The sequence below is a fragment of the Boleophthalmus pectinirostris genome, unplaced genomic scaffold (assembly GCF_026225935.1).
Source record: "Boleophthalmus pectinirostris isolate CB_2022bp ecotype Guang Dong unplaced genomic scaffold, ASM2622593v1 HiC_scaffold_6, whole genome shotgun sequence".
In the NCBI taxonomy this organism is placed as follows: domain Eukaryota; kingdom Metazoa; phylum Chordata; class Actinopteri; order Gobiiformes; family Gobiidae; genus Boleophthalmus; species Boleophthalmus pectinirostris.
In genome coordinates this window covers 18,314,819-18,330,537 of record NW_026571447.1, presented here as the reverse complement: position 1 = coordinate 18,330,537, position 15,719 = coordinate 18,314,819, and the positions used below count along the sequence as shown (strand labels likewise).

Genomic DNA, 15,719 nt, shown 5'->3' with positions numbered 1-15,719 from the left:
GAAGCATACTGCTATTAAACTGGTGATCTATGAGTTGATGAGAGAACACTCTAACCACAGAACCACTGACACCCCAAATGTCGGTCTGCTCCTTGAATTGACAACTCATATGCTTATTTGTCATATTTACATATACATTCTGAACGCTACTCAAAGTGTTACTAAAACAGCACAAAAATGTCACCACAGTTTTTATGTTACTGATAGAAATTCACACGTCATGTTTCAATATCTGTTGTGTTTGTTTAAAAACAATTCACAAAACGTTTACTTTGCCCAAGCAGAACTTTATGTTCAGAAAATCCTGTTGTCAACAAAATTTTCAACAGGAATCTCAAATAACACATTTACTTGATTGTGTGTAGTCATATTGACTACCATTGACTCACATATGGGACAAATGCATGTACATGGTTTCAATAGTAATAAAAGTCATTCATAACTATTGTGTTGATTTAAGTCTTGGCTCCACATGTTCACGTAACAAAATGTCTCTTCACACATGGATTCAGACATTTAGAGACAGCACACGTCCAATCTCCAGGGTTAACACCTTCCTGGTCTAGACAGTTAGACTACATAAGAAAACACTAGTCTCAGATCTGTGTCCTGTGTGCTCACCTAAAGTGTCCTACCGGAAACCAATGCGCTGTGACAGTACACTTCTAAACACACACAACCCCAAATGAACCAAAAATACAATTGACAACCAAATGATATCACAGTGGTTTCTGCACCACTTTATGCACATTACTCAATGAAAGACACTCTGTGAAACTTAATCTGTCCTGTCAAAGTCAATATATACCATCTACAGCTATGTGGAAAATGTAGTTGCTTATAAAACCATTGGAATTAGCTTGGTGCATGGCTCACAGGAATAGTGTCACTGACAAATAAGCAGAACGAAAAGGTAACTTGTCATATGTACACAGCAATAAAAGTAATGCTTAGGAGTGAGTGAGCCATGGTGATGTAATCCTGATGATAGCCATTATAACAAATATAATTTCTCCCCTATTCCCAAAACACCATAGACACCTGGATGCATACTGTGAGAAAAATGTAGTCTAGGTCCTCTTTCAGTTACATACTTCCCTAAAGTGCACCTGCACCCTTAGTCAGTCATTTTCCCGCCCACCCATTTTGGGCTTTTGGCCACCGCGACCACAAAACTTACCATTCCTTACATGCACTCCTCCGGTTACCATGACAAACGGTTTAGCTGTTTTGGCGATATTTGGGTACATTATGACTGACTAAAGCACAATGACCTCACTCCTGTTTCATGACAATTGTGGGACAGAGAGCTGCTGAGCAAGGCACAAGTTTAAATTATTGGAATATGTCTTAATGTGTCTTTGGAGAGCCCCCACTCCTGAATTCACCCCTGGAGCACTGATGGCTTTAGCATACAAAGACATCTATGGCTATAACCTGGGGACAATGCAATCTGCACATACTATGACTCTGGATAACTTCATATTTTTGGCATTCATTTTTATGTGTTTTAGATGTCCAACCTCCTCACATTACCCAACATTGCTCACCAAATAAGAAATCCCTTGAGTCTATTTATCCTCTGCTGACGGAATAGTTTCTGGTCATTAGCCCATACATTATGAACTGGTGGTAATGTTCAATTTCCCGTAATATGACTCTGTATCAATTTTTACAGATGCATTAATGCTTTGTCACTTACTTGTTACCTTCACACGAAAGAAACACTTGGAGATTTCAAACCTATATTTACAACTCACTTTTAATTTCATTTTAAATACTGTAATGAGCATCAATGCTAACGTTTTTTGAATGTTTTCTAGTTGGTTTAGAGTCTCACATGTGTTGTTCATATATGACCAAACATCATCAGATGTACACTCTATGAATCCTAAATAAAAATATCATCATGGTTACTTTGCTGATTGGTAACTTTCTTCCCTTCACAAATCTCACAATTTCTGTCCTAATATCTTGTTTCCCCTTTGGCCTGTAGGTTGAAATGTTTGAGGCTAGGGCTAATATTGGTCCTTGTTGCTGTGTGATTTTTCTGCTTGGCTGTTGCCATGAGCAGCACAGACAATGGGATTTGGTGCGGACCACAGTGGGTTCACCAGGACATGTCATGTCTAGGATCATGTCTAGGACAGTGTGCGTGTAAGGCAGTTCTCACAGTGTCTCTCTCTGTAGGAGACAAGAAACCGTAGTCCCAACATTACATCAGCCCAATGAGGTGTCAGGTCAACTTTATATAACATGATACTGTACAGCAAATGAAAATAACAGGGATTAAGACAAGGGGAATAAAAGACGGTTACTCTTCAGTATGTATCATATATATTTGACAAGGTTGCATGTAAGAGCTGATGGCAATTTAATATAGAACTGTATTTAAGTAAATTTCCTCTACCCAAACTGATGACACCTATTGACTTCATATTTTTTTGTATAGAGTCGCGCCCTCTTTCCATCCCAATGAAAGTGATGCCTGAGAGCCCAGCTGTGGAGTCCTGGACTGCTTCAGAGGAGAGAGTGAAGGAGCTCATCTCTCAGGCCTGGGACGCTGTCAAACGCCTAACTCTACAGGTAATTCTCCTGACAGTGTCTGACCTGCACAGCCATTGTCATATTTTGTCCAGAAATGATCGTGCTCCATTTTCCTAAAAATATGTGCAACAAACCATACAGTGCATAAACATGCAATGAACTGTTTTAGGAACATGTTTTAAATTATGTTTTGGTCAAGTGTTATGCTTGTGTTAAGGCCAGTTTTATATCTTTCTGAACAAATGCAAGTGGAACTGTCCGCATACCCCCGCATTTCCCGTAAATATGACATTGGATGTGAGATCTTTTTTCTGGCTGTTCATCTCCCTGGTAGTCATTTCTGGTGTGTGTGTGTGTGTGTGTGTATATATATATATATGTATATGTATGTGCTCCCATTGTGTTGCTGCTTGCTGTATCTTGATTGAATAAATGTGACCACATCAGAACTGGCCTCATCTGAAGTCCATCAGGAGCTGCTGACAACTGCACTCCTAGAAGCAGGACCAGGACTTCAGGGTGCATATGTAGGTGCCTGCGTGGAAGTACTCACTCTCCTTCTCATGGAGTAATTCTGATTAGGACATATGGGTTCCACATTTGCATGCTGACAGAATGTTACTTTTTTACTTAAATGACCCTCTTTTGTTTCAAATAGATACCTTCAAAGGATAACATAAACATCTATGCACAGAATATGTATGTTTTCCTATAGCTTCTATGTTTGTGGCATCACAGATATTGTTGCAGGATATTTAAAGAGCAGCTAAACAACTAAATATTATCTAAACCATTGCTCCTTCATCTTAATTTTTCTTGTTAGGACCACACAAACCTACGTCAATCACACATGAAAGAAAGCATGACGCATGTGAATTGAAATCATGCTCTGTAGCCCTGGTCCCATGTCATCTGGTTGAGGTGTTTACAGTACTTCAACAAAAGTTAACTCAACCCTCTAATAGTTTGCTGAGCCCGTCATAGCCTCGACTTTCCTGTCCCCTTCGGCTGTGTGACTATGGACCACACTGTGCAGAGCTGCAGTAATTAGGAAACAGTGTGTCCTGTTGACATGGGAGTGGAAGCCAACCAAACCCAGCAGCCCGACAGCTGGCACCTCAGGCCTTGGATATCCCGAATTTAAACCACTCCATTTATTTTAGTGTGGTGTAAACAAAATACCTAATGGCTCACACTTCTACAGCACATGTACTCAATTTGGCATAGGGACCTTCTTTCCATTCTTTACAAAGAGAGGAACGAGCGCAGAAGTGAGGATGTGGTATCACAGTATTAGGGAAAAGGTTACAAGAGCTTTATTATTCTACAGCTGCTCACATCCACTTAAGGCTGGGAAAGTTGTGGTGACTTTGTACACTTGTACATTTTAAAATCCCAAATAGTCATCAGATCTTAATATAGAAACTCTTGTGAAATGGAAATGGTCCTAAACTTCACCTCAGTGGGAATATTCTGTATCATGCGGCTGCCATGACCTGCCATTAACCCAGAAACTACACACACAAAAACATATCTGTGAAATCAAATGTATTTAAATGAAAACCTGCATCTGGACTTTTACCCAATACAACAGTTATAAAAACGTGCAGTGATGTTTTTTTTTTTTTTTAATAATACTGTCCTATTACAGTCAACTAAATCGTCAACACTTTGGATTTAAGGTTCAGACTAATGTAATTCACCATCTCGGTGTCACACCAAATACTGTGGTGACATAAACTGGTTTCAGCTTTAGACCTAATGAAGACTTTTTCACAGTTGGTTGTTAATAAGTGTGGATGGTGTAATTGTAGTTGTCAAATCTCATTAGAACTTTAGAGCTATGCTGTAAATGTCACTGGCCGGAGTGGCCTGGCACTCTTCAAAATGGCTGGTTGCCCTTGGCCTTAAATGTGTGACCCTTCTCACTCAGACTAATGTGTTGTAGCTCTCTCCCTTCCTGGTCTACTCAGGTTTCTCTGTATTTCTACCTCTGCTGACCTCTGACCTCCAAGCTTTTGTCTGTTTGGTCCACTCCACACTTTAAACTTGTGATTGCCTCTCCTTCTTGTTCCTCAGCCCTGATAGTGATTGCATGTGATGAGGATGGTGATTCTATTTCAGGAATTTTGCAATAATTCCTTCTATTTAACACATGCATGTGTTCAGCGCTGGCAGAGCCGCTTGTTGCTACCAAAACTGAAAGGGGATCTGCTGAAACAGAGAGGCTGTTGCCATGGAAAAATGAAGTAAGAGTGCTCCCTGCAGCTGCCATGCATTAATGGGGAAGATATATTTTAGTGAGAGAAGAGAGAAAAGCAGTGGGGCACAAAGGTACAGTGACAGTGCAGGGGCAGAAGGTAAGTTTAGAGACATTGATGATGCTCTGTCCAGATGGTTTTCATAAAGAGGAGCTGACCCCTGACTGGCTTTGTGAAGCACATTACTTCATCTGCCCCCTCTTTCAATACTATCACCTCCACAGTCAGCACCTCTTCTTCCTTGTATATATTTTTGGGCATTTGTGGTTTTTCAAGTTGTGTCATCATTACCGTTAATGGTGAAAGATGTTCAGTGTTTAACTGATTCATTATTTCTACAGAATCATTCCCTGAATTGTTTTAAATTACAGCCTTATAATAGTACAGATATGTGATATGTGTAATTATTTCAAATAAAGCTCCTGTAGTTGGGGCTAAATCTAAAAAAAAATATCAAGTTCTAGTTTTGAACAAATAGTGAGCATGTTGTTCTTGACATATATATCTGTCCTGGTTTGTTTTGGATAATATTAGGAGCCCACAATGTCATGGTGGATGTGTTCTTAGTATCTATTAGGATAGACTCTTGTGTGTGGCCAAATCTTTTTCACTTTGTGGAAGAATATATCTGACACAGTCACTTCTGGGGGTCCTGTTTCTTCACAAGTTCACTGTGGTTCCCATAATGCAAATCATTACATGTGAAAGATTGTTTTGAGGTTAGGGCTAGTGTTATATATGCTGTGGTGGAGGTAAAGGTTAGAATAACTCTTAAAGGAAATGGAATACATTAATGCACGCTAAAACCCAACCATCAATCTTACCAGTAATATACTTTGTGGACATTGTTTTATGTAAAATGTTATCACAACTGAATAACTGAATATATTTATATTTTTTGCACAGATGGCAAGCTTGGAGTTTGATTAAGAACACAATTAATGAATCATCTCAATTTTTATATATATATATATATATACACACACACGCACACACAATATACACAATTTACACAATTAAATTGCGGAATCCTAATTTAATATCATTTAATTAAGTTTAATATTGCAAAATGCAAAAAAGTTGTATGTTCTTGCATGTAACCCCTGTGTGGCCAGAGTCCCATCAGCTGCTCCTGTGTCAGTGCAGAGATGACCTCATAGCCATTGGAGACACTCACACATACTTGACCTCTGCCTGGACCCAACTGGAAAAGTGCTTACCCTTTTGTCTGTAACCTCTGAACATAGAACGCAGCAGAGACACAGGCCTGAGTTTCATTAGGACTAAAACTCAATTTCTGCTTCTCCAAAGTTGTAAGAACTTTGATTTCAAGATGCACTTAATGGTATCAAAGAAAAATTATGTGACTTTCAATCTGACCATAAGAATATGTTTTGGCGAATATCCTGGGAGGTGAAATCCTCCACCCCATGTTCAGACAAAGAATTATATGTGCCAATAGCACATCCAATAAGATCATCTAAGGTGGACATTTTGGTCTTGGTGATACACTCACTCCCTGTAAATCTGCAGGGGTGAAAATGTGCCAGTGTAGGCCAATAAATTTTCCCTCATCTGTAGTTGATCATAACCCTGACTTGGCCCAGAACTCCATACTGATAACATTATTGCAGTATCCTCTGGCCTCCATATTACAGTAAACACTTACAGTGCAAGTGTTTCTCTGGCGTGAATCATGAATACATGTTGGCCATTTAATCATCAAATATTAGACAAAGCGGGTGCAGCACAACACATTGCTTTGAAGTTTTGTTGTGATATGGTTGAGTTTTCGTTATATATATGGCACTGATTAAATGCAGACACACATTTGTAGTTGCTCACCGCTGTAGGGTGGTGGAAGGGTAATTGTTTGAGACTGGGGGCAGGAGCTGGCGAGGCAGGCCAGGCCAGACGAGGCCAGACGCACTCCTAAGGCCACTGCTGCATCAATAAACGCAGCGATCAAAGTCGCAATTAACCCACCGCACTAACACAAACAGCTGGGCCAGCAGAAACAAACAAAGCCTTCATGTCACCTAAAGCGTTTATTTTTGCAGATTTCCACCTCAACGAGGGAGACCTCCAGCGCTTGTCAGCTTCTGTAAGCAGTGTTAGAGCTGAGGAATGCGGGTCACAAGGATGGCTTGCTGCCTGTGTGTGCTGTGCCAGTCCATTGATTGCTGTTGTGGTGGCATATGGGTGAGATCTAGCCTGATGTGTTGTCAGGAGGCAACAGGCTTGGATGCCTTTTTTATATACACCAAAGAGGAAATGCATTTTTGAAAGCACATCTGTCTTGTCTCATCCTCATACACAAATTAATCATCTCAATTGAGATCCAGACACTATTTATTCTACAACAACCACTAATCTAAATGGCTTGTTCACATAGTTGGGAAACTATGCTCTGCCTTTGAAAAACCATATTTCTAGATCCTTGGATTGGGGGATTCTGATTAAACTTATCAATATTTCAGTAGCACAAAAGTTGGAACCCTGTGTGTAGTTGCAGAATTGCTGCATGCACAGCACTCACAACAGCACTGGGGGAAAAAACAGACAGAAAAATGTGTTTAAAGCATTGACACATATTATGGTTCCTTCACCTCTTATGGTTTGTTATTTCAAAGATTCGACTGCATTAAAGAAAACTCTATTTCTAATTAAAAATGAATGTCTCTTTTCAAACATGCAATTATAATTATGTTGGCAGCTGGAGAAATCACAAATTGAATAAGGAGCATATTCATAGTACTACAGTGCATGTAAACTTAGTGACTGTGGGTGGGTTGTCTAATAAAGGAGGGGCTATGTTGTATGGACCTTCTGTTCATCTGAGCAGCCACTGAGGAAACAGAGTGTCCCGTCTGGAGCAGGCACAGGAAGATTACATTTGGTGAAGTATCAGGTTTTTCAAAACAAAGGGATGTGTTTTCCGTTTGCTGCCGATCCCTCCACGGAGCCTTCTCTCCTCCAGAGTTGCAAATGTTTTTACTAAGGATGCTGTGAGGGTGTTTCTTATTTCCTCTGCTATCTCTGGGTGATTTCCTGTGTGTTGAAGTGTGCATGAAAAGATTGTGTGGTAGAGAAAGCAATTAAAACATGGACATCATTTCTAGCATGATTTTATCTTGAGTTTATTTCCTGACAGTAGAAGACGAGAGGACCAATAAACTGTGATGTGACCCACATAAATTTGCAGTGGCCCTTGGAATCAGTGGAAGTCTGTTGTGCCAAAGTGATAGCCGTTTATTGCCTGAGAAATTCATAGAAGCTTGAGGTCATCACAGAAGTCGTTTCTTACATTTTGTGAGGGTATTTTGCTGCCACCAGTACTACCACAGTACTACTAGTACTGCTGCATCTCCACATTAACTTCTGTGTGTTGTTTGTTGTAATGAATAAGTGAGAAGATATATTCCTTTTTGAAATATATAGCTTTTGTTTTTCAATTACACCACGCCACTTGTCCGGGCAGCCTAGAGCCAGATTCTGACAGTACTATGCAATCAAATTTGTTTATTTCAGTGACACATGTGAAACAAGGTGCTAATTGGTCACCCATCATTTGAACATAATCAAACATAACTCATATTAACAGAATTTAATTTAGTGTTTGTGTATTTTTATCATATCTCTAGACAAGTCAATTTATTGACATAATCTGAGTAAAGTAATTTTGTAATTCTTATACATGTCTTATACATTTGTGTTCTTGGTGTAAATAATTTGTGTGTCATTTATTAGTGAGTTCGAGTGAACCCTAAGAGTCTCCTGTGGTTATATAGGCCATTTCCACATGTGCCAACTTTTGAAACCTTAAGTCTGTTTGGCCCTCTGCTTCCTTTCTATTGGAACCTGCACTGTTGGAACCAGATAAACCATCTCCACAAGAACTCCAGGGAAATGTTCTGGAGATGGCCCCCTCCATGGCTAAGGAGAAGGGAGGAAGTTTGGGACTCTCGTGTGGAGCGGGGGGTATTAAGACTAAAAGACTTGAAACAGTGTCCGCACATGTGGCTGGATTGTGAACACTATCTGATGAAGCGGGAAAACGATCAGAATAAAACTTTGCAGGACCCGCCACAAAAATGAAACAATCCCTTATTTTAAAAGCCTATGATGTGATGCCAAGATGGGATGAAGAAGGAGAATTAAACAAATGAAAAAATGTCTGGAGGCATCTCACATTTAATCAGAGAATCCTCCAAAAGAACATGTTTTGTTCTTTGTCTTTCCTTGAACAGTATTTATTTACTTGTGACAGCATAGGCCAACTTCTTGATCCAAAGTCCTGATTAAATTAGTGCTTGAGTGACTGTACATCAAAGTGTAAAAGGATCCTTGTTCATCTGAAAGCCTGAGAGGAAGGGATCAAGCCTTAAGTCCTGGTATAAGCCATGGTCACCTACTAAATAACCAGGCTGCCAGTCAAGACACTTGAATTTTTGAAGAAACTGGCGTTTTAACATTTTGCGTGCTTGCTTTTTTACAATACACTGGGGTATAATGGCATAGTCCCTGTACACTCACAAGTCCCTTTGTTCTCCAATCTTCCACTGTCATCTCTGAGTAAGCCAGCCAGATAACTGAATTTTCTTTATGGTTGGACCAGTGAAAGACTTCAATGAGTTAAGTGCATGAGTAGGATTTTTTTGTAAGCAAATGTGTACTTCTCTTTTCTCTGCTCTTTCTCCAAATCTGTGCCACACAATGCTTATGAAAACCATTCTTGTTCCTAAGGCGTAATAATTTAACAGTAAGCCACTTTATTCCAACAATCAGTGCAGGTCCACCGCCATATCACAGACTGTTTGAACTTGTTTTTAAGTATTATTTAGTTAATAGTTTAATTTAACAGGGACAATGCACATTAATTAACATGTCTAAATGCACTAGCATTTGCTATACAGCTAATTTCTGTAGCCCTTACGCAACAAATATAATGCCATTAATATATAAAAGACAGCATTTACATAATATTAATTAAGGTTATTTAAACATTAGAAATGTTAAAAAGCTACATAAAGGCAGATTGCTGGGTGAAATGTATTCTGCAAAAGCCCAAAGTCATAGACTCAGCTCCTTGTAAGAACACATGTTTTCAACGTGTTTCTTAAGAAAGAATACCTGTAATTGAACAATGCTGGATGGGTTATTTCAAAGCCATACAAGCTGTGATAATTGAAGGCTCTTTGAGTATACGGATGAAGTAAAAAAAAAAAAGTAAAATAAGGAAATGTACTTTCTCTGTACAATTCATGTTCAGTCTTGATTGGTTGACTTACACATGCACATATACATTTTGTAATATTTGGTAAGTGTTTGCTCAGTGACTAAAAGCTAGAAGTCATTTGGACCCAGAGGAGCTTGTACTGCTATAACCCATCACAGCAGTAACACTGTGAACAAATAGCCCCCCAGTCTGAGCTCCAGCCGGTCCCCTGTGAGCTGGACAGAGGTCAGTGCTATTGCAGGTGCCATCTTTCAGAGGAAGTGGTGAGCACAGCAGCATTCTGGGAGGATATTAAAAATTGTGGGGGCTCTCTCTGCACAGAGAAGCAGAAGAAAAAGGAGATGTTAATTCAGGTGTTTTGGCTCAAGCCCAGAGATTTATTTTATTACATTTGTTTATTTAGTTTGTGCCTCGTGCCTGGTGACAACAGTTGGAGGGGAAACGTGATCCGTGCTTCGTGTATGTTCAGGTTTGTACTGTATGACATGGAGGTGTGACTTTAAAGTGTGTCATCGGAGCATGTTTTTGTAGCATAAGCCGGCACGTGTGGCCTCATAAGGACTTGATTGGTTTCAGTCTTTTCTCTTGCGGAGATTTCCTGGTCAAAATTGAAACGTGTTTTTACTCTTTTTGAAGTTTATTGATAGAACGTGCTGTCTGCTCCTGGTTACACTGAGTGAGTTTTTGCTGTATTAAGTTGTCATTAAAGGATTTTCGGTTTCTGGCGTTAGTTGGATTTTATTTTAAATGTACATATGTGCTTTCACAATTTTTCTGGGTAGTGCCCAATTTAGTCTTGATCTAGTCCTGGTTTGGTAGACCTGAATTCAATTAAAATGTAATTATTTCCAGATTTAGTCTTAGTTTACTCCCAATTTTAATGTGGTGTGCAAGTGAAAATTAACCCTAAAATAAAAATTCTCTGATACTGATACTGATATTGGTATCTATGCCTTCAAAGCTTAAAGCAAGAGTGAAATGAGCCTGGTTAAAATGATCCCAGAATGGGACTGACAATCAAGGAGGTGGTTCTTATGTTATGCCAGGAGTTTATTTGTGTTTTCCTGTTGTTTCTACAATACAATATTGAGAAAACTTGAAGAATTAAAACAGCTGCATAAAGTGAAGTTTGACATCCTAATTTGAGATGTGAATTGACAGGACCTGATCCCACTCAAACCTGAGGAAATGCATTCGCAGACCTCCAGCAGACACTCGAGAACCCATCCATTTTTGAGTTGCTGTTTTATTCCACATTACTTTATACCCCACAGAAAGACCAGTTACGTAACACAAAATCCCACACTGCAATTATCCCACCGACTTTCAGATATTACTTTTGCCCAAATCTATTTTAAATTTGTGTCATATTTTCCTCCTGCCGCACTTGGAAAAGCCTCGTTTCCATGGGCCTCCCCGACAGAAAATCCATTTCCACTATCCTTTTATTGGCAGCTCTGGTTTGGGAGAGCCAAGTGAGCGAATAGTTAGGACTGTAACATGCTGCAAATGTAGCTCCAGCATGTGATGGAACAAACTATTTTCGACCATCCTGGCATATACCTGACACTTTCCTATCCCATTTTAGGACATGAGGTCTACCATAACTTTCTATAACTGTCCCAAACACACAGTCTATTCGGGACATTGTCACACTCAGCCTACGTCTAGTGCGATGTTTATTGGCCTGTTAGAGAGCTGTTAAACACAATTCAGTGGAATAGCAAACATGACCCTGCTCAACCTCAACTGAACTTTTACACCTCAAATTGTGACATAAAACACACGCTTGCTCCAGCTCGACTTGCTGCCTTGTGCACTTTCCCTTTTTTGTTTTGGTTAAGTATTTTTTGCCTTTGCTTTGCTGAGGTCACCACCCTCTCCATAAGTTCCCCGCCCTGGATTAGTGCGTGGTCACAAATGAGATGTGAACCTGGATAAAGCACCATAAAAATTCTGCCATATGACAAAGTAAATTAAACAAATTAATGGTCACTATACGCACAGGCCAAGCGGTTCAGTTCTATCTTATTGTAGGCCAATGTGTATTTTACTGACTGGCATTTGGACCAGTAGACAAGGGAACAGGGGGTACAGTTATGACGGGATAAAGACCTGGTCGTGGGGAAGACATGCTGTCAGTGGTTTTGGCTCAGTCAAACCAATGATGTTTTGGGATTTTCTGACCTCAGGCTGTTTCTCTGTTTGGACCTGTCATGACAATTTAGTGCCAGTGCCTGCTAGCTCTCCTTTCTTTATGGAGTTTTTGTGTGTGAGAGCCGGGTGACCACAGACACCTGACATTCGCCACAGCCAAAAGAGCAAGGTGGAAGATCTGACCCACAGTTTACACCCTAACAACTCCTGACATAACCACACGACCGAGCAGCTTTGGCCCAAATGCTGTGTAAACGTCTTTAAATGACCAGTGCCAGTGGTTAGCTTTACCTCACATAATGCACTGTTTCCAATGTGGTGTGTCTTCTCACTAAAAAACATGAACATTCACACAGTGGTAATGGCAATAAAATAATTTCAATATAATATGTCTATATTAGGTCGCCCTGCAGATTATATTTGTCCATCTACTATTGGTCTACTGTTCATATAAAGTAATTTAAAGTGTAATTGGGTGTGTGTCATAGATAACAAATCAGTGGTTTGTGTTGGCTTTCCCCACAAGGGAGTCCCATAAGACAAACTAAAACGGGTTTAGTATCACCCAGTTTAATTTGGAGGTTATTTATATTTTTCCATTACATACACTGGTGTTTGACACAAGTTTGTGCTGTTGTGTAAACATTAAACTCTTGTGCCGAGGCAATGCCAGTGAGATAATGTGTGTTGTCATCTGTGAAATGTTTTCTAATTATGACAATTTGGTCATGTTGTGATCAGTCACAGCTACCATGCATTTAGCGGAATTTGTAGTTTTTGTTGCTATGGCAAATGACCACAAAAGCATTCAAATGTCATAAGCAAACACCATTAAGGTTATTAGTATGTTTTACTGTAATTGCCCACCACAGCAATTATAGGGCTTGGTGCCAGTTTTTGTCTGCCCTGCCACAGATTTAGAAACATTCACTCGCAAAGCTTTTCAAAACAACCAAGTGAACAGTCACAATTTCCAAAATGTTACCAAAGAAATAGCATTATTGCATAGGTATAACTGAAAACATTACTATAGTGAACCATTTCACAGATGTTTTTCAGTAACTTTTGTTAATTTTTTTCAGCAAAGGAAAATGTACATAGTAGTTAGTATAGCATATTATATTTTACACACAAAACCTACCTAAATGCTTTTACTTGCTGACAGTGGTACACAATGAAAGATCTGCATAGTTATTAGGACTAATTCTCCAGACAGTGCGATTATTTATATCAGATTTCCCAGCCATCCATCAAACAGTTGTTGTGATAGTTCACTCCCACAATTCACTCACCACAAGTGTAATCCCCTGGAAACCACAAAGTATGTACCTAATTTCTGCAAATCCATTTTGTGTCAATCACTGGCTTAGTTTAATGTAAAATGTGGACGTGTGAATGAGGGTATCTCTCTGCACACATGCAAAAAATCTACTTTGTCTCCAGAATCTACAGCTTAAATAACTTACTTCTCTTTACTTTACGTACTTCTCTTTAGGGCAATGCAACATTCTTTTATGCTAAAAGAAATTTGTCATACCTTTTTCTTCCCTATAGTTGGAGCTTCAGGCCTGCTGTGTGTTTCTGCCCAATGACAGTTTGCCCTCTCCCAGCACCATCATCTGTGGGGACATCCCTGGGACTGTCCGGAGCTGGTACCATAACCAGGCCTCTATGCCAGGGACTCTGGTAGTCTGTCTGCCCCAGATTAGCATCATCAGTGCTGGGCACAGGTACATGGAACCAATGCAGGAGCTGCCCTTTGTGGTGTCCAGGCCCATATTAGAGGAAGGTAGGTGCATTGCTGTTAGTAATTTTTGTGTGTTTTAGTGGTCACTTTAAATACAGGGGAGATAAAGCTAAGATAACTCATATACCTTGACAGGTAATCATAATGCTGAATGCTTAACATAGCTAGTCTCAAGTATAGAAAATAAAAAATGAGATCAAGCCAGTTCTTAAAATAGCCTTGTGAACTACATAATTTATGTGGTATTATAAACATATCAAATTCATTAATAACTGAAATGAATGTTTTGAAAATAGTAATAGGCTACATTATGTGAATTCATCATCATTATGGACTTTTCAACATTGAGCAAACCTTTGACCCACTACCACTCATTTACCATGACAAAAGACAAACAAACTTAAGTGGAGTGACTTTGAGAGATGTATATCTTGCACATATGGTGAGCACACCTGGGAGAGTTGACATTAGCAACATAAGACGCTCAGGCACTGTTTTCTCTTCAGAAGAAAAGAGGGGGCACCCTGCTTTTTTTCTCCAATGACATCAGAACTGGGCATACAAGATTTCAGAAATGGGAAAGAAAGAAAAATGACAGCAAAAACAGTTACATCAGCGGCCTTGTCAATGTTGCAGCTAAAATTAACAACCTGTGCTTTTAGTAATTCATTCCTGCCTTTTCAAAATGTCTTCATCTCTCTTGTTATTGCCTTGGATCAAAGCCGCCTGCCCACGGCATAAGGGAAATCTATTCTTCATGACCTTGTGCATCTGAAAGTTTCCTCTCTCTTCTCACACACACACACAAAAAAACTATGTGACAACTTCTCAGAGTGTGGCATCATTTACTATAGATCTACTTAAATTTCGAGTATATGATTGCACTGCATTTGTTGGATTTGCATGTATGTGCATTTGTATTTGCCTGACCAGCCTATCCCTCCTGGATTTGAACAGAATGTAGACTGGAACTGGACAATACAGAATAAAAATCAATTCAGCCACAGCTGCTAATTTATGTCACGTGTCTTGTCAAATGCTGAAAACTTCTCCGCTCCAAAATTTTCATAACAATATAACTTCTTATACCTGATATATATATAATAGTTTGTTTTTGACGTGAACAGACCATGCGTCTCTGATTGGTAAATCCGCCTGTCAGTCATGCCTCTGAAGTCAGGAAGACAGGATACGGATACACTAGATCCGCTTGTCTTAGTAAATTTTTGTCAAAGCATGTGGTTCTGGCTGGTCAGGTAACCTTTGTATTGTGTTCTGTATGTCTTTCTCAGGTGATGCTTTTCCTTGGACAATTAGCCTGAGTCAGTTCAGTGTCTATACCCTCCTTGGACAGCAGCAGAGCCTGAGTCTACTGGAGCCCATGGGCTGCACCTCTACACTGGCTGTGACCTCCCACAAACTGCAGGGTTCAGAGGGCAGGCATTCCTTTGTGGTGTGTCTCCATGTTGACCTACAGCCGGTGCATGTCAAATTCTCCAATCCACAGGTCAGTCACATTGGCGCACTGCTATACCCACACCAGTAAAATCTTTTTTTAAATGAACCATATTATACAAAAAATATGAGCTGCTACAAATCATGTGTACAATGAAACACTTTAATGCTTTAAAGCTTTAATGTCACAATATTTTCTGATCTATGTTATAATGTTGTTTCCTCATCAAAACCATACCTAGAGTTGTATTTTCTTTATGTTTAGCACACAAACCTTTAGGGCTGAGTATCAAGGAGTTGCCGATACGATACA

The 15,719-nt window shown here is 39.6% G+C and overlaps 1 protein-coding gene across 1 annotated transcript in view; it reads left to right on the top strand.

The window, feature by feature from the left end:
- LOC110171426 (intermembrane lipid transfer protein VPS13B) overlaps nucleotides 1–15,719 on the top strand; it is a 289,785-nt gene that overhangs the window by 97,202 nt on the left and 176,864 nt on the right. Inside the window, exons 22-24 of the mRNA XM_055163864.1 lie at nucleotides 2,453–2,586; nucleotides 13,759–13,993; nucleotides 15,244–15,458. Of these exons, the coding sequence (XP_055019839.1) occupies nucleotides 2,453–2,586; nucleotides 13,759–13,993; nucleotides 15,244–15,458 (584 nt within the window). The remainder of the gene's footprint in view (nucleotides 1–2,452; nucleotides 2,587–13,758; nucleotides 13,994–15,243; nucleotides 15,459–15,719) is intronic.